At 55.4% G+C, this 17,463-nt stretch overlaps 3 protein-coding genes across 3 annotated transcripts; 1 reads left to right on the top strand and 2 right to left on the bottom strand.

The window, feature by feature from the left end:
* Positions 1-143: 143 nt before the first annotated feature.
* LOC34624129 lies at positions 144-9,552 on the bottom strand. The gene is made up of 21 exons (XM_026335302.1): positions 9,317-9,552; positions 9,054-9,141; positions 8,734-8,794; positions 7,868-7,944; positions 7,346-7,455; positions 7,048-7,181; positions 6,685-6,760; positions 6,072-6,426; positions 5,772-5,855; positions 4,993-5,474; positions 4,684-4,819; positions 4,314-4,569; positions 3,916-4,049; positions 3,669-3,748; positions 3,099-3,396; positions 2,283-2,960; positions 2,078-2,237; positions 1,799-1,919; positions 650-926; positions 389-553; positions 144-290 (listed from the first exon to the last, which is right to left on the bottom strand). The coding sequence occupies exons 1-21, from the start codon at positions 9,550-9,552 to the stop codon at positions 144-146; spliced, it is 4,155 nt and encodes a 1,384-aa protein (XP_026191087.1).
* Positions 9,553-10,402: 850 nt separating this feature from the next.
* On the top strand, positions 10,403-13,517 carry LOC34621903 (uncharacterized ABC transporter ATP-binding protein/permease YOL075C). The gene is made up of 7 exons (XM_026335294.1): positions 10,403-10,417; positions 10,566-10,685; positions 10,835-11,036; positions 11,223-11,363; positions 11,624-11,857; positions 11,984-12,408; positions 12,555-13,517. The coding sequence occupies exons 1-7, from the start codon at positions 10,403-10,405 to the stop codon at positions 13,515-13,517; spliced, it is 2,100 nt and encodes a 699-aa protein (XP_026191079.1).
* A 367-nt stretch (positions 13,518-13,884) lies between these two features.
* LOC34621902 lies at positions 13,885-17,359 on the bottom strand. Its single transcript, XM_026335282.1, has 7 exons — positions 16,684-17,359; positions 16,374-16,511; positions 16,059-16,254; positions 15,385-15,856; positions 14,648-15,199; positions 14,446-14,544; positions 13,885-14,109 (listed from the first exon to the last, which is right to left on the bottom strand). Exons 1-7 carry the CDS (start codon positions 17,357-17,359, stop codon positions 13,885-13,887), a joined length of 2,358 nt encoding a protein of 785 aa, XP_026191067.1.
* Between the last annotated feature and the right edge of the window lie 104 nt (positions 17,360-17,463).

The following is a 17,463-nucleotide window of genomic DNA, read 5'->3' as shown; positions in this document are numbered from 1 at the left end:
CTGCAGTCACAAGACTTATTCACCATACATCCTAATGTGTTGCGCGGATGGTGTGTAGAAACTGCAGGAACAAAATAGAGATACTGAGGGTGCTCCACTAGAACCTGTAGATCAAAAAAAGCAACACTACCCTGCATCACCTTTTAACTTTTGCAGTTAGCAGTGGGCTCGTGGTCCGTACTTTGCAAGCACGAATGCTGCTGGCTGGCAACAGAACCCTCTTCATCCCCAGACTGTTCGGAGAGCTTTTCTGCTAATGACCAATGCCCAGCTGCTTCATCTTCCAGCGCCTGTGGGGGCACGACGCACATCGAATACAATACGATATCATGCATATGTACAATTACTTCTAGGTTAGTGGGTGAAACAAAGTGTGTTTTGCACATACCTGCAGCCGCATTGCTTGTTCTTTCTGTGCTGCATCCTTTAGCTTCACGGCGACTGCCAGCAGGCGTGCACGCTGACGACGCATTTTGCATAGCCAAGCGTCCTGATTTGCCTCTGCATTGTGGTCTGCCGCGGTGAGAAAAGCGGGCTCTGCTGCCTCCAATGCCTGACACGAGGATGTAGGACAGCGGAATGGTTGTATTCACCACTGAACTGCAGCCTATGCTAGCAACACAGCAACTGGATAGGGTGAGCTGCTGACCTTGAAAATATCGTATACTGGCGTATTAAGCAGTTCCTCACAGGTGTTGACCTGGATAGCGCGAAGTGCGGTGGCTCTTCTAGGTGTCATGCCTTCTAGCTGTAGGAATTGCTGCAAGACAATTGCGTCACGACGTGCATCACTGTTTGACGCAAAACAACTGCCCTTGGTCTGCGTATCCGCCAGGTCCTTAAATTTCGAGACGAGTGCTCCAACAGGTAGGCAAGCGAGCTTGAGTTTTCCTGCCAGCATGGAGAAGACTTCTGACAATGCCGCCCTAAGACAGACAATCAAAAAACCTGAAAGGGCACTGTGGAGAAGCGGCTTGAGAGGCATCCCCAATAGTCTACCCCGCCTCCCCCCAAGCAGTTGATGATGCTGCACAGCATGACTGGAAATGCCGTAGAATTTACTCCTGAGGCCCAAGATTGCGCAAAAATGAGGCAGCAGTGGCGGCAACAAGCGCTCCCTGTGAAATACACGACATCAGTGTCGTTTTCGTAACTCCGAACCTGTGGGATAATGGCACCATATACAGGTGTTTCCTACGCAAATTGCAAAATGAGGATAGCGCTACATGGTCGCGAAGTGCAATGACTCAGACGATTTTCATCAAAAAAGAGTGCTGGCTTGCCTGCGCATCGCAGATTCATACGCTTCCCCTTCGCAATAGACGTCGTGCAACAGAAGCGCGAAGAAAAAACGTCTGTGCGTCTCCGTCTCGATGCGTGTGCAGAGTTCGCCGAAGGTCAATCTGGAACGTGCCCACAAAAACGGTTCGTCCGTTGGCAAATATGCTCTTTGCCCCCCCTTCCGGCCCCCCTCCAAAAGGGTTGGTTGAACCCTTGCGGAACGCTCGCATGCATAGGTTGTTTGCTTATCAGGAAATCGCCACCAACCTTTCGTGAAGCAGGCGATCGGCGGTGTCGTTCGCAGAGCGGCGAGGGGTCCCTTGGAAACGCATGGCTTCCCTACAAATGACTTGCCTCCGAATGCCCAAAGCGTCGGCAACCTTTCTGCGCCGGCACAGCGATGTGTTCAGCGAAAGGCGCCAGTCCAGTGCGGCAGGGAGGAGGGGAAGCGGCAGAACGGCTGTACGCCAAGAGGCTGGAGAAAGCGGCCTTAGAAAGTGGTGAGGCGGCACCGCACCTGCATGCAGGGTCGAGACTGTCGTAGACCGACAAGTAGCATCGCCAATGCGGCTGTGCGTCTCCCCCGACGGAGACAGCGGCGAGGAAGATGATGTGGAGCTCGTTCGTCGCGCAGAGGCCTGCGGATTCGCATGCAGCAGCCCCTTTCGTGCGCGTGTTTTCTTGCCTTCGCAGCGCGCAAGTGCGCGCATTCTTGGGGGAAAACCTCGTGTGTTGGCTGCAGAAAGCCACTGCCCGCTTCTACGGATGTGTGCGAGCAGCGGACAGCTCAGCCCACCTAGAACGCTCGTCTTGAAAATGTCGGCATACAACTCTGCGCCTTCCCACGGTGCAAGGCCCGCTTCAACTGTGGCGGCTCCTGCTTCCGTGAGAGCCAGTCGACGTCCTCCTTCTCCCCCTGCTTTTCCGCCCTCCACGTCGACGTCGCTACTCCTCCCCTCAACTGGGCGCTCGCGTGGAGCAGCTGCCGACGGGAGGGCGACGCGAGCAGGATGCGTTTTGCCTTCTAGCTGCGCAGCCAGCTCGTCAAGGGCGCTAAAATGCAGTCGCAGGCGTGCCGCAAAGGCCTCCTCGTCGCGGGAAGAGAGCATCGGTGCGCGGCTGGACTGGCCTGTGGCTCCGCGGCTTTGCGGGGGATGTTTTGACGAAGCGGGAAGATGCGAGGTGGTGTCGGGAGCTGCGTCTGGGGGCCCTCGCGGAGCTGCGTGCAGCAGCGGCGCGGAGTCGGGCATGGCCTCTGCATTGTCGCTTGCGTGAAGTGCCGCTTGGAGCATCCTAGCCAGCACTGCAGGGGACCGCAGACAGGGGTAGCGCTGCAAAAGAGCTTGACAGGGGGCGGGGAGGGTGGACGGGGGAAAGGCGAGCGCGCGCAGTGGGAATCTGCATGTTTGCGAGGGGGTCGTATGAGCGGCTTCGACCAGCTCGGGGGGTGCGTTTGCCAAGTTTGCATGAGGCGCAGGCCTTGCGGAGTTATGAACTGCAGGTTTCTCATGAGCAGACGCTCCGCTGCAGCACAGCCATGGATCTGAAGGGCCTTGGAACTGCTGCTGCATCGCGCAACAAGGGGGAGAGGCGCTGGCAGCTTCGGCTTCCAGAAGAAAGCACGTGTGGAGGTAGCGGACAGCCGCCGCAGCCTCCTCAACGAGCGACGCGTGCGACTCCTGTTGCAAAAATGGACCCACACACAACGCAGCAGCAACAGCAGCACCATCAGCGCGAAGTCTGCATACCCACAGCCACCGCTGGGAATATCTGCCACGATCGAGCACGCGCGAACGTGACAGTCTAAGAACCCTCACCTGGCGGCTTCGCAGCGTGCACTGCAAGAGAACTGCTGCAATATCCCCGAACGCGCCGCCATCTGTGTTTCTGGAAAAGCCTTCCCTGCCCCGACGCAACAGAGGCAACAGCACATGCACAGTCTCGAGGAGAAAGCGGCAGAGGTGCTGGCCCTTTAGAGCCGATACGCCAGCAGCAACGCTGCCCTTGGTGCCCGTGGACGAAGAGCGCTCCGGCGAGGCGGCTGCAGCCACTGTCTTGACGAGATCCTGCACATGCGGGAGGGTGTCAGCAGAGCAGATTATGTAGGCTTCTCCTCTGCACACACGGACAGCCACATGCAGACGCAGGAAAAGCCGCCCATTCGTTGCAGTCTTTTTCGGAGCCTCCGATGGCACAGCCAACCATCCCCTTTTCCTCTCCTCTGCGCACTTCTTCGCCAATCGCCTCCCGGCTGCGGCAGCCATCACCACCACCACTTTCCAGACACACAGCTGGATATTGTACGGACGAGTGTAGCTACACGAATCAAACGGCTCATGCGTTTGCTGGGCTTCTTTGCTTGCGTATTCTGCATCTCTGCGTCGCACCTATGTTCGAGGCCTTTCCGTCCGGCACGGCCTGCCATTTGCTGAAATCGAGCAGCCGACAAAAGCTCGTTTCGTCCTACCTGCGAGCGCAGAAGAGGCTCAGCAGTCGATCGACTCTGCTTCACGTCTGCACACACCAGCGTGGACGGATCGAACGCGCAGAGAGGGAGGAACCAAGGGATCCGCGTGAACTAGTCAGAAGAGACTCGCTGCTTTGGGCTGCATGAAGTGTCTGTCTGAGACATACATGGGGAGCGCGAACGATGACGCGAGCAGCGGGAAGATTGACACCCAGAGCCAGTGTCGTGGTTGCACACAACACGCTCAGGTAGCCGCGACGATAGCCGTTCTCCACGCACTCTCGTTCCTCCCCGCTCAGGCCTGCCCATGACGCGCGCAAAAAGGGCAAGACAAACTTCGACGATTTCGCGCATGCAGCACATACACAGGCGTACAAAGCGCAAATACAGGCTGCACGCGACAGACACACCCAGGCAGCCTGTATCCTGGTGCCCGAGAAATCGACTGCATCCTATCCGTGCATAAGATCTCGCATAGCCAATATTGAGCTCCAGAGCCGTTCGCGCACTACGCGCGTCGTCCTCTTCTGACTTTAGAGGCACGCATCAGCTAAAGCCTGCCCACCCGCATGATGATATGCCACGCCTTCGCGGATCGCAGCCAACATGGTGGCTTGGGGGATTAGCGAAAGCTGTGCTAGCTGCCACTGCATGTCTTCGCGGCCTCTTAGAGTCTGCTGATCGACATACAAATGGGGACTGTGAGCCAGCAGCTGTGCCAACATGCTGACTGGCAGGGCAAAAAGTTCCTGCCGTGCTTGCCGCAGCGCCTGCTGTTGCAGCTGTTGCAGCTGCTGCAGCTGCTGTTGTTGCTGTTGTTGCTGCATTTGAGGCGGTTGCTGTTGCAGCCGTTGTTGCTGCTGCTGTTGTTGCTGTTGCAGCTGCTGCTGTTGTTGCTGCTGTTGTTGCTGCATGTGCTTGTACGGCCTCTCCACAGCGCGTTGGGGGGGGACCTCTCGCGGGCACTGCATCGACTCGCAGGCGTTCAGACTTCGAATACTTAGGCAGGCTGCAGCACGCTGCCTGAGCAGATCCGCCCAAGCCTCCATCCGTCTGCAGAACGGCAAAGCTCTGCACACGACGCCAACGGACAGCAATCGACCGCGCATAGACACGTGTGGCCAGGCGTGCAGTGCGTCTTAACGGCTCGGCTCGCCTTCCGTCCTCCGCTTCGAGGGCAGAGCCAAACGCTGCAACATCCACGACGCAACCTTCTCACGACCAACGCGAATGCCTCGTCTCACTTTGCGAGGAAGCTGGCTGTGCGGGCAGTCCACTCCTGCGTGGGACAGAAGATGATGACTTTGCGACTTTCGCGAAGCGTCTCCCATGTCAAAGTCGCCAAGTGCTCTGCGTCTTCCTGCCATCCGCAGCAGTGTTCTCTGGCAGCAGCGGAGCCGTTCGCTCCGCCTCCTGTGGAGCCTGCCCGCCTGGAGGGAGGCGAGTTCGGGGAGACAATGTCGGCTTCTTCTCTCAGGCAGCGCAAGGCTGAAGCGACCACAGACGCATGTTTTCCCCGTCCTGCTCCTAGACTCGCTGTCAACGGCACGGTGGGGAGCTGGTGCGCCCCCCCCGAAGACGCTGTCGCGTGCGCAGCAGTCCCCGCCGCTGCCAGTGCCCGTGCAGCAGCCGACGCTGCAGCCTCCACCAAGGGAGGCAGGGAGAGACGGCCTCCATGCAAGCGCCGCGCCGACTGCAATCCTTCAGTTTTGTCCCACGCATACACCTGAGACCCTCCGCATGCACATGCGCAAGCACGCGTGGCTTGCCACGGCACGCGTTGTTGCGCTCACGCACCGCACAAGTGCCTCCCGACACATCGCAGCCTGTTTCTGCTGTGCTCCGCAGTGCCGAGGGGCCATCCCCACGCTGCAACGGCAGGCACGACCGCCGAACTGGCTGCCGGAGGAGCACTTCGAGGTGCTTAGGCTTCGCCCCGACGCAGTGAGGCGAGCATACAGCTAGATCCGTCGAGACACACACAGACTGCGCGTGCACATGCAATAGTATGCAAACAGCGAACCTCGGACCCAACCTTGACAAAGAGGTCGAGAGGCGACGGCCGATCACCAGTAACGAATAGCTCGGCGTCCAGCCACTCGGCAATCTGCGGCGCAGCAGCCCACACAAGGAAGGCGCAGAAGCCACATACATAGATACATATACACATGCACATACATATTTATGCAGGCGTAGAAAACTTCACAGCCACGTGCCACCGATTCGTGGCTGTCCCTTCCATAGTAAGCACCTCTGTGAATGGCCTTTAGGGCTCCAGGCTGCAGGCAGGCTACAGCACATAGACGCAATTCAGACCCCTTACTTGAGCAGCGTTCGGAAGGGTAGCAGACATGCCCACTAGCTGTATGGGCCGCTTCAGGATTCGATTCAGGAAGAGCACCTTCGCCAGAAGCATCTCCAAGAGATGCCCCCTCTGCGGGTCGCCAATCACGTGAATTTCGTCCACACAAACCAAACCCACGGGGAACTCCGCCTCAATGACAGGCAAACGCCTGCAGACACTGCTCCACCAGCGAGCTTCCTGACAAACTCCAATATCCGCGCTACGAAAAGCACCGTCACAGCCATCCCCCGCCTCTTGCAGAGCTGCGGCATTGCCGGCCGTTTCGGTGTCTTCCGCCATTGCGACTTCAGGGGCTAAGAGGTCAAGGATCAGCCTAAGAGCAAGGCATCAGAACAGAGCATTTTTCTGGTCAAGCCACGAGGCGTGGCATCGCCTTCTGCTGCTTCGAGTTTTTTCCTGCAGCAGCAGGAGCAGCAGCAGCCCGCATCGACAGCTCAATACGCCGCCTAAAAGCAAAGATTCTGCAAAGCGACGCCGTTCGCGTGAGAAGAAGGGGTCAAATTCAAAGAGTCACGCGTGCGGTGCTGCCGTCGCATGCACCCCAGCATTTAGTAGAGCCTGGATCGCGAACCTGTTGAAGATCATGTTGGCCTTTTCCAGCGTGCAAACAGCCACGTCAATACCAGCATACCAGTTGGATGCCGCGTCTGCCCACAATAAAGCACCGCAGGAAGCAGAGGCGACGGCCGTAGAAAGTTTGCCCTCTTCCGTGGGTAGCCTCCGCTGCGCTGTGCGCGACTTCCTCGTGTGAACAGAAGAAAAGTATCGCAAGACCAGACCGCGGTGTGCCAATTCGTGAAAGCAGCCATCTAGGCTCCCAAGCAGCTGCTGCATAGGTGGCTAAGAGAAATGCTCGTTGCATAGCGCATGCAGCGGCAACGCCCAAGGGTCCTATCTGCACGGTCTCGGCTGCATGCCCTTTACCCTTACGCACTGGCGCTCGCATGGAAAGCCTCAACACGCAACGTCATAGGGCCCAAAAGCTGCTGGAGGTGCTGTGCTTTCTCTGTGCATAGTGAGACGTGAGGTGCCACCACGACGGAGCGAACTCCCTCGAACAAGAGGCGTCTGCACAAGCAGCCACCCGCCCACGACGGTTCAGCCCCCCAAACAGCACAAGGCGAGATCCTCTCAGAGAGGCACACTCCAGCTGGCCTTTAGGGATTCCGACTTTTGAAGCGAGGAGTTGCTGGTGCTTTTCTAAGAAGCTCAAACAGCTGTCGACTGCATACCTGGCGATCAAAAGCTCCGCTACCAAACTCTTACCGCCAGAGGTCGGGGCGGAGTATATCAAGGACCGCCAGTATATCCCGTCCGCAACTGCGGCGCACATGCAGGGAACCTGAAACTGCAGCTGCACAAAGCAGAAAGGCGAAAAGCTTCTTCCCCCATCTGCTCCAACGAATCGGAAGAGTTGCTACTCAGTACCTCGCACAAGCCCACGTACGGCGTCACATAGCGCTGCCTTGCCTTGAGTGCCATCGGATCTCCGCTTGTAGGGGAGTGCTAAATGCAGGCAGTAGGCCTGCCAGGGATAAAGACGTTCCACACCGAGAGACTCGTAGGCTCTGCACCAGCACGCAAGGAGCCAAGGGGAAGCTGGCAAACCACCTCGGATGCGTTCAGCGCGTTCGTGCATCGACGGCAGCACATACAAACAACCTGCTGCGGCTCTGGCTCAATATGGGCTAGGAGGAAGGGCAGCGTGCTTGCCTGATAAGAGGACTAGGAATGCACCAATATTGGAGTTCGACGTCGCTGAACGCCCTCCACCTAATAGAAAACGGAGGCACAGCCTCGGGCACGTGTATTCGACTCCCTCGACCGCGTCCTGAGGAAGGCGCACACGACGACAGCCAGGCAGCCCACAACGGTGCCTTCGATCCAACAACATCAGACTGGTTACCTTTAGCCAAAAGCAGCGGAAAAAAACGCTCTGTGAAGGCGTTTCTCCTTGTATACATGTGTATCCACCGAGGTGCCTCCTGTCTTCAAGAGGCGCCGCATGCACAGCTTGCAATTCGTAAGCCCCCTTCTTTTTGCAAGTGCATCGCAGATGCAAACCCGTCAGACAAAACTGAGAGGCCGCCACCTACGTGTTGCTGCGCCTCGGGTCTGGTTGCGAACCCATGCATAAAAAACTAGCAAAAACGAAATACATGAACATGCTGGAGGGAATATCCACTCGATTACGGTTCACGTTCAAAGGACGTCATGCAGATACAGACGATCTGGGGAGGGGGGAAAGAGCCTCGAGCATCCTCAAGCCGGTAGGCATCCGCCCTTGCATTGACGGCTGCTCGTCAAACGGCTGGAACCCTGCAAGCCTTCTCCCCACAATGCTCGATTGTCTGCTGCTAAGCCAGCTTTCCCACGATGAGAAATTCAAAAATGCATGGCTCGCACAGTCAGAGCAACGGCAATGCAGCTAAGGAGATGGACTCATGAAAATGCACCACATATATACAGATAGATGCTGTATACGCGCATGCATGCCATGTGCAAATGTAATCCAAGACAAACCGTGGCATGCTCTGACATGGAATGCAAAAGGCAGTTCTTCTTTCTTGAGGTTGTGGAGGAGGGTTGCCTCGCAAGCAGTAAGGAGGGCGACACTCACCACGGATTCCAGCGGTGGCAAGTATTGCCTCGTCTCGCTGTGCGGCCCAGTAACTCTGCGGCTAATCGCAGCTCAGACAAAGACGGCTGACACAGAGGCATGGAAAGAGGTGCTTGTCCACATTCGCAGCCATCCCTCCCCAACGCGGAAAGCCTTCATATTCCAAGACAACATGAGCTGAACACAGGCCTGAGAGCGGCGAACACGAGCCTTATTCTGCACTTGCGCGCTTTAAAATCGGCCTGTTGACTAGTATTGCGAAACTTGATGGGGAAAACTGTGGAAACAGACGCATAGCAAGAAGGGTCCACCCCCAGTACCTTGTGAACAATATCGCCTTCCAGTGTGACGAAGACAGGGGCACCTTCCGAATCAACCCCTTGGCGCAAGCGTCGCCACACGCCGAGCCTGCCGAATCGCAGCAAAAGCGCAACCATCCTGCCAGTGCATGATGGAGTATCACACATCCGCGGTGCATCCCTCGCCTCTGGAACAGGTGTAACGCTTTCTGCCGTGCTGAGCCAGTGCCCCGGGTAAAAATGCGCATCATTGCAGAATTCGGACAGACTAAACGCCACTATACCTTCTCAAAGGGGTGATTCCTGGAGGCGGCGGTCTTGTTGGGCGTGGCAGGAGGCGGCGCTGCACTCTGGCAGCGCCTGGGAGCAGCCATGACAACGATGGCTGAAATCGCTTGACCAGCTCGTCATTTTTTCTCCCGCTGCCCTTGGAGGTTGCGTGCTGCCCTCTACGCCTCCGTTTTGGGGCCACCCCGGTGGGTGCTTGGATCAAAGGCTTGGCTGCTTCTCCCGACTCCATTTATGGTGTCTCTGCCATGAGACAGGGCGAGTTGCATGGTAACGCTGCCCGCCGGGCTGTCGTCGGGCTCCCGACTGATGATTTCGTGCAGTCCAAGAAAGGGGTCATCATCGCTTGGTCTGAGAGAGCCAGCTTACTGCGGCATGCCTTCGAGTGGATCCACGCCTTCGGTGGCGTTTTTCGCCCAACGCCGCAGTGCAGCCCAGCATCAAAGACCAGAGAACGCTGAGAAGCAGCAGTCAATATCCTAGTTCACCGAGCCGTTGTGCAGGCATTCCAGAGGGCAGGAAGCTGGGCCCTCCCGCGAGCATCATCAATGGGCGGGCGACGCCGCTGCAGCAGCCCCCGAGGGCTCCTCCGCGCAGTGGCCCCCCAGTTCGTGTTGAAATGGTCGCTAGTCGGCTCGTTGGGTCTTTCTTGGGACGAAAATAATGCCGAGGGGCTTGCTGCCATTATTACTGGCGTGCTTGGCTGTTTGCTTCTTTGGAAAAGCGTATTGAGCGCGGCGCACTGCAGCAAGCGTTCCCAGAGCCTGACTGTATCCCGGCGTCAAGAGGCCCTTCCGCTACTTGTCGCCTCCTTATCCACCCAGCTCGAAGGTTTTTGCGCGCCCTACTCGATATCCCGTCTTGGCATAGACTATTTGGGTTAGAGACGGGCAGAGCTGCGACCTTCCCGACCCCACATTCCGCACTGGACCAGGCTCATCCGTTGTTGCTGGCCTCGTGGTTACTGATTGAGCGCCTTTGCGCAGAAGGACTGCAACACTCCTCTCAAATAGGAGACCCCTGTTTGTCCAATGAACACCCTGGATACTCGCCTGCCGCCTAATTTCAATGGGGGCTCTGCTATGGATGAGCAAACGGTGAGCCTTCGGTTGTCGCCGCGGGTGGACGAAGCTAGCTGGCGCAATGAGTGCCACAGTGACCAGTGATGAGAAGCGTTGCACTGCGTTGTGCCGGCGGTATTTGTATTGTGGCTGGGCTTTTCTGTTGCGAGCCATATGACTGCAGGTAGTCCATGCCGTTCCTCACGGACTTGGCCCGTCAAATACACCGCGCGCATTTACGGAACAACAGATGGACGCTGCGGCTAAAGCGGTTCAGTTTGACGAAAATGAGGTCCTAGATCAGGTGGGAAGCGAAGAATGGGCAACTGAGCGCTGCGTGTTTGCTACCACGAGTTGGGATACAGGGTCACGACCTGCTACTCATCAGACAGCTCGTGTCAAGACCCACTAAATGTCTTTTTTAGGTTGTGCTGCGTCAACCTGCTCGTGCAGGAACATCAGCAGCTTGAGTTAACTCTCGATCGCATTTCGTGCTCGCTGGAACCCCCAAGCAGCCTGTTAGATCGAGTTCCTTTTTATTCCAAGAGGCGTCGAGCTGACTGGAAAACGTTGTGTAAAACGGGAGGGTTTAAACGCGTAGACGCATTGCCTGCGGAGCGCGTACTTCACGATGTCTCAGCTGTATGCCGATCAGGTGCGTGGTTCCTCCGTCAGTTTCTTGGGAATGCCTAGGTACAGCCCTCACAAGCTCTCTGCATGCCGAGCGAGCGCACTTCGTTCGTAGCACACCCTCATGGTCACTGCTGTGGCGTGGCGTTTCGCTCATCGGGGGTGGAGGTGCATGCGTGTGCGCTGTTTCCTGCATCTCCGTGCTTTGCAGGGTCACTGGTGGCCATTATGGGACCCAGTGGCTGCGGGAAAACAACATTGATGAACATCATGAGCGGAACCACTGGTATCCCTCACACTGGTCGCGTTTGTTTGAATGGACGTCGGCGGACGAAAGCGTTTGACCGGGTGCGTCATGCGAACGCCCCGGCACAGCGTGCCGTGTTAGCATTGCCACTTTTGGGGGGGGAAGGCGGGGGGGTAGGGAAAAGGGGGGTCTTCAGTTCCGCGTCGAGGTAGTGGCAGAAAAAGGCCACCCTGTGCCGCCGTAGAAAGCGGGCGGGTAGCGTATGTGCGCCGCCAAGGCCTTCCTGTTATGTGTCGCAGTGTTCAGGGCCTCGCCATGCTGCGCGTTTTGTGAGCTTTTTCAGCTTTCGTCGTATGTGACTCAAGACGATGTCTTCGATGGGAATGAAAAAGTAATTGAATGTCTACAGTTTTCATATCGCCTCCGCAAAGCGATTCCGCGTGAATGGGGGCCGGAGAAGAGGCGCGAAAAAGAACACGAAGCTGTGCAGCGTGCCCTTCATATTTTGGGCCTTGACGGCGTGCAGCGAAGTCGCGTGGGCAGCGCTACACAGAGTGGGATATCTGGAGGCCAGAAACGGCGGCTGGCGCTTGGTATAGGTGCGCTGAATAACTGCTAGCCTGGAGGAAGCAGCCCCCTGTGCAGCCAGGGGACTTTTATCGTCTCATTAGTGCGTCTGTTTTTTGTTCCAGAGCTCTTGTGCTGCATTTTGAGCATGTTTGTAGGCTTGATGAGTGATGCTAAGATCTTGCTGTGCGACGAACCCACCACTGGCCTCTCAGCGGCAGATGCGCAAATGGTCGTTGGCGCCCTCCGCCGGCTCAGCGTGGAATGCGGCATGGCGATTGTGGCAGTTGTTCATCAGCCTTCTCACACCATTCTGGGATGTTTCGACCACCTGTTGCTGCTAAGCTACGAAGGCCGATGTGTCTATAACGGTCGTGTAGACGCGGCACTCGAATACTTCAATGCCTTGGGCTTCCCCTGCCCTGTTCATCAGAACCCTGCAGACTTTTACCTGGACCTTGTCTCTCAAAGTGGAAAGCACGCTAGTGAACTTGCGGATATCTATGATGAACTGATGAAACCACTAGTCGAAGCTAGAGTTCGCCACGCTCACGAACATCCTCCTCCAGCCATGGACGAGATTGTGCGCTTTCCTCCCTCGACAAAGAGTTGGATTAGGGCCACTCTGAACCCATTCGCCCCTTCTTGGGTGCCATTTAGAAGAGATCTTGAGGGGTTCCTGCTGCAATGAGAACGCCAGGTGCGTGTGTGTGGGCATGCTGTCCTCAGGTTGAAGACGTGGAAACTGCCGGCCCATGCATTCAGTTTCTTGAGGTAACGAAGCGTGCCTTTCGCCTGTGGCTGCGGGATCATACCACGCTGGGTGCGATTATGGGCGACGCTGTTGTGCAAGGATTGGTGATTGGAGGAGTTTTCTTCGATGTCCAGAACCGTGCATCAGTATATTATCAGCTTTCGGCGCTCTTCTTAATGATTTTAAGCCTTATATCGACTGCGCTGTGGACGGTGCCGCTCTATGTACAACAAAAGGCACAATATCGAATAGAGATTAGTGACGGCTACTACTCTCCCATCCCATATATGCTTGGCACATCCCTGGTCGCCAATTTCTTTGTCTTGTTGGGTGATGCAGTGCTTGTCACTATTATGTGGTTGTTATTTCGTTTCCCCTTTGTACCATTGCTCGTATCCTATTTTGTTGGCTCGTTGGGATTTGTTATTTGCGATGTAATGACGGCTATCTGCTCCCTGGCCAGTAAATCGTTTGCGGAGGCAAATGCATCTTCGACGCTGATGCTCATACTACTGATGTTTGTCAACGGCTTCACAACGAATCCTGCATCGCTTGCCGCCGGAATCGGCTGGATTGCATACTTTAGCCCATTCTTTCTTGTTTTCGAAGCGCTAACCATCTGTATTCTGGAGTCACACGATTTTCAGCACGATCCCTCAGCAACAAGCGGCAATTTACCACTACGTAGCAAGGAGGAAGTATACCATACATTCGGCATTGCTGGGAGGGCCTACGGCCACACGGGCAGCGCTATCCAATGGCTATGGTCGGTCGATGTTTTGCTCCTGCTAGTGCAAATGGTGATCTTGAAGTGCCTCGTTTTCACCTTGCAGGCGACTGTTTTTTCACCGAAGCGCTATAGATCTGAACCAGGGAGTACGCGCCGAATCAGCCGTCCGTTTTTGCTCAAGTGGATAGCAAAGCTTGGACGCGAGTGAACTGCCCATCGACTGGGTGCCCTTTTGCGTATCCTCTCACCTGCCAGTGGATGTAACTGGCACCGAAATCACCGCACATTTCGTGAAAGGTATTATTTTGGACACGCCTTTACCCATTTAAATGACCATTTGGGGATGCTCATGTTGATTTCCCGTCTGCCACTAACGGAGTAGGCAGTAGGGTGGGTATGCGGTGCTGACTAGCGAAAGGAAGCGGCTCATCTTTCCTGTGCCCACTTGCAAAGACTGCAGCGCTGTCTGTTGCTCTGCATAACTCCATACAATGCTATGTTGCAGTGGAATGCATAGGAGCAGTGTATAACGCCATGGTACTTTTTGGCTACGCTAATTTGTGCGCATTCCAAAACTATTCATTGGTTTTAAGCACTTCAGTTGGGCCAAACCCGCTGGCTGTACCAACATCAAAATCATCTTTTTCGGACGCCCAAATCATGCACTGCTGAGCGAATTTTAACGCCTCTGCTAATTCACTCCAAGCAGCACCCGACTGGTCAATAACGTAGGTGGGAAAGTGAGCGAGAGGTTTGCTTATAAATCCACCTTTTGCGTCTTCACCTAAAAGTGTCTCCAGCTGGCGGTGGCTTTTGGTGAATTGACCTGCGAACGTGATGCATAGAATCCCAAAGGCAACCAGCCAACACAGCTGACCCAATGCACAGCTCTACGCCAGTTCCCTACAAACCCATTACAAGCATGATCACCGATGAAAATCAGCCTGAAAGCACAGTAAAATTACTGAAGGCGTGGAGCTCAAGCCTCAGTGGGGCTGAGCCATCACATGGTGCCTAAAGCTGCTGGATGGCATCGCTGAGGAAGTCCTCTGGCCAGAGTTTCACCTCACGCAACTCGCGGCCCACCGCAACCATGTATGCAACTGCTTGCACTGTGGGCTATCTGTAGAACTTACTTGTTCTCTCGCTGGGGGGGGGAAGCACAAGGTCGAATGCGTGCAGTCGCAAGGGCAGTGTGGCCCCAGAGGCCCGCCACTCGACGACGATGGCGAGTTCTGCAAGAAAGCCCTCCTCTAAGAGCCGCTGGCGCAATATGGTACAAACAAATTTAGGCAACTCAGCACAGAGACGTTTGAAAAACAAATTGAAAACACTCGCGGTAGGTGACCTCCCCCTCCATGTGCATTGTTCAGAGCTGTCCTTCTCTATATCATAGTCTGGCGGAGAAACGTTGATTCCGTCAAAGACAGTCTCTGGCAATTTGTCCTCTCCCGTAAGCTCGACTAGTTCAGAACATATGGCCAGCCCTTCCAGAACAGCCTGGCCCAGTGCGGATGCCAGGTGTTCAACTTCTTCCGCACCGGCGTCCTGGAGATTATTGATCTGCAGGTCAAATTTGCAGAAGAACAGGATGAACATCCTGGAAAAGGCTTGAAACTCCCACTGGAATGGCACGTCACTGTGTAGTCGCTTTTGCCAATGCTCCGCGCACTCCTCGTCCCGAAGAGGAGCTTGAGCGACGCTCTGGGAGCGGACCACCAAAGAGGCGAGCTCTGTAACCAGTGCCTGCATTCGTTTGTGCATCAAATCCATGTCAGTTTCCAACCTGTACGGTGCTTGCAGTACCCACAAAAGTGCCCGCGCTTCATAAAAGTGATCCAGTAAGGCTGGCAGCCAATCCGAATGCGTTATCGGGCCCTGCGCACGCAGCTCCTTCAGCGCCTGCCATCAGCATCAAGACACAGCAGTGATACACTTGATGCTCTCGGGGTCAACGGAGGCAGTTTGCTCGACAGGCTGCTCCGGTGCAGCAAGGATCGCTGGGACATGAGGGCAGGCAGGGCTGCAGCACGGGTGTTTTAGATTGTATTTGTAGAATATAGTTGGGCACCTACCGTTTGCGCGACTCTGACTGCCTCCTGATGACTTATTAGACCAAGGACAAGAGCTTGGGTGGAGGCAGCCACCGCAGTACGATAGGGCATTATGGGGACACCGAGGTCTTGTGGATCGACAGGCGCACGTGCTCGGAAGTGAACGCTAACTTCCGCACCAGAAGACAGCAAGCGCCGGCTTGCCGTCAGTGGAATTTGCTTGGCCTGCTTCATGTACACTCGGTGGCATTTAATGAAAATTACCGGCACAATGGGGTCTGCGTAATTGCTGGCCTTGAAGGTATCCCTGCTTCTCACCCAGCGGACCGAATACAGGCGCAACAGGTCGCGCACCTTATCCCCAATCAGTGTTGCCACCGCAAAGGCCTCACTCCGGCTCAACTGTTTGCAATCACATGATTGATCAGGGGACGACTCTTTACGAGTCATGCGCACACTGAACGCAAGCTGCACTGCCTCCAAAACCCGACCCCTATATCTGCACATCCACACATATATGCATCCGCGGAAAGGCACGAACAGGCGTACACGCATTTTCATACACTGGACAATCGAACCATGTTAGCATAGAGCAGAAAGCATGACCCTCACAGCATCCAAATAGACGAGCTGGATTCTGTATCAGATTCTGCCTGCATAAAATGAAATTCCCCGGCGAAGCTAGTCTAACGTACTCTATTCCAAATTTCTGAATGCCTTCAATCATCTTGCGTGTACGACTATTCCTGGCAAAGGGAACCGGCCCTTCCTCCCCGGCGTGCACCAGATGAAGAAATCCCCCAATAAATCGACCTCCTATTACCGCCATTCCAATCATAGTTTCGATATCCCTGAAATGCACACGATTTCGCCTTGTAGCAGTGGCATAAACTGCCTTGAAAAACCTTGTTCCTCACCTCGAGGCCCCAACTTTCCATATGTGTGGCATCACTTTACTTTTAACCCCCCTCCTCCCCCCCCCCAAAAGAAATTTCCCACTGACTTGTAGCCTGTGTCGCCAAAGAATACAAGGACGGTGTCGTCAGATCCTACATGCCCATCGTCGTTCTCATGTACCCCGTTGGCCTCGTTCGAGGCGCTCAAGTTCAACAAAAAATCAAGTTTTTCTTCTGCAAGTAAGGCTTCGCCTGCCGCAGTAAATGTAAACGAAGGGTAGTTCGAGTCCGGCAAGAATGGGAACATAAAAGGCACTTGCACTTGTCTTGTTCTTTGTTACACCGCAGAGCAATGCTATCGAAGTTTCCTGATAGGAACACTAAGCTGCGCATGGTTACTCTAATGACAGAGTGTCGAGCATACTTCGCAGTGACGATAGCATAACCCTGTTTTCGTTCCCGGCCTTCCAGGTGGCCTTCGGATCTCCTGTAGCCTGCCTTGCTCCATTTGCGCATATGGCAGACATATGTTGATATAGCATCGACGGCCTGAAGAGGGGAATACTAGGTCGGGCGCTAATGAGGGCGAGAGGCAGCGGATCCTGTTTCGGCATGGGTGTAGGCGGTGCTGTTTTGTGAGTCGTCGGTGCAGCTGGATCGTGCGGGCCAAGTGAGAGAAGGTACATCAACACACTTAGCCCTGGGTAACTTGCTCCACGGGGATACCGTGAATCTACTCCGCCCAAATAAGAGCTGCCGAACATCCAACCACCAGAGGAGATCAGTGTGTCGTCAATATCCGAACCGACGACAACGCGCTGTGCACGTGCGCCATGAAGCCTCCACAGCTGCAGCTGAGGCGACCCCTGCATCACGCAAACTGGAAATGGGCACCTAAACTTAGAATTTCCCCCTTCATTTGGGAGATGCCCAGGCTCAGTTTGGGCGCAGCCAAATTCACAGGCGGCGTTCCCTTCGTTACTTCTACTGTTGGGTCGCGAGGCCTCCGCGGAGGGGTGAATACCAGCCGTCCACACATTTCTGAAACAGTCCACAACGAGGAAGGCTATGCTCCAGCGAACCAAGAGTGGTTTCCTCATAGATACTGGCAGCGCGAATATACATGCACAAGCCTTGTTCCCATTTGGTCTACTGAGAGAAAATTAGTACTAAAACTGCGCGAATACTGGCCCGACCCTACAGA

The sequence above is a fragment of the Cyclospora cayetanensis genome, unplaced genomic scaffold (genome assembly GCF_002999335.1).
Source record: "Cyclospora cayetanensis isolate NF1_C8 unplaced genomic scaffold, CcayRef3 CcayRef3_contig_112, whole genome shotgun sequence".
In the NCBI taxonomy this organism is placed as follows: domain Eukaryota; phylum Apicomplexa; class Conoidasida; order Eucoccidiorida; family Eimeriidae; genus Cyclospora; species Cyclospora cayetanensis.
This window is presented reverse-complemented; position numbering and strand designations above follow the sequence as displayed.

What these genes read in the sequence shown, in the direction of transcription:
- LOC34624129 (XM_026335302.1), bottom strand. Translation starts at nt 9,552, where the DNA reads ATGGAGTCGGGAGAAGCAGCCAAGCCTTTGATCCAAGCACCCACCGGG. An exon ending in GCGGAGCTTTTGATCGCCAG is followed by an intron (nt 7,182 to 7,345) that starts GTATGCAGTCGA and finishes CTGCTTGTGCAG; the next exon opens with ACGCCTCTTGTTCGAGGGAG. An exon ending in TCATCGTTCGCGCTCCCCAT is followed by an intron (nt 3,749 to 3,915) that starts GTATGTCTCAGA and finishes CTGCGCTCGCAG; the next exon opens with GTAGGACGAAACGAGCTTTT.
- LOC34621903 (XM_026335294.1), top strand. An exon ending in GAAAGCGTTTGACCGGGTGC is followed by an intron (nt 11,364 to 11,623) that starts GTCATGCGAACG and finishes ATGTGACTCAAG; the next exon opens with ACGATGTCTTCGATGGGAAT. An exon ending in CTCCAGCCATGGACGAGATT is followed by an intron (nt 12,409 to 12,554) that starts GTGCGCTTTCCT and finishes TGCTGTCCTCAG; the next exon opens with GTTGAAGACGTGGAAACTGC.
- LOC34621902 (XM_026335282.1), bottom strand. Translation starts at nt 17,359, where the DNA reads ATGAGGAAACCACTCTTGGTTCGCTGGAGCATAGCCTTCCTCGTTGTG. An exon ending in GGAGGGGGAGGTCACCTACC is followed by an intron (nt 14,545 to 14,647) that starts GCGAGTGTTTTC and finishes GCTTTCTTGCAG; the next exon opens with AACTCGCCATCGTCGTCGAG. An exon ending in CCCCCCCAGCGAGAGAACAA is followed by an intron (nt 14,110 to 14,445) that starts GTAAGTTCTACA and finishes AGCCACCGCCAG; the next exon opens with CTGGAGACACTTTTAGGTGA.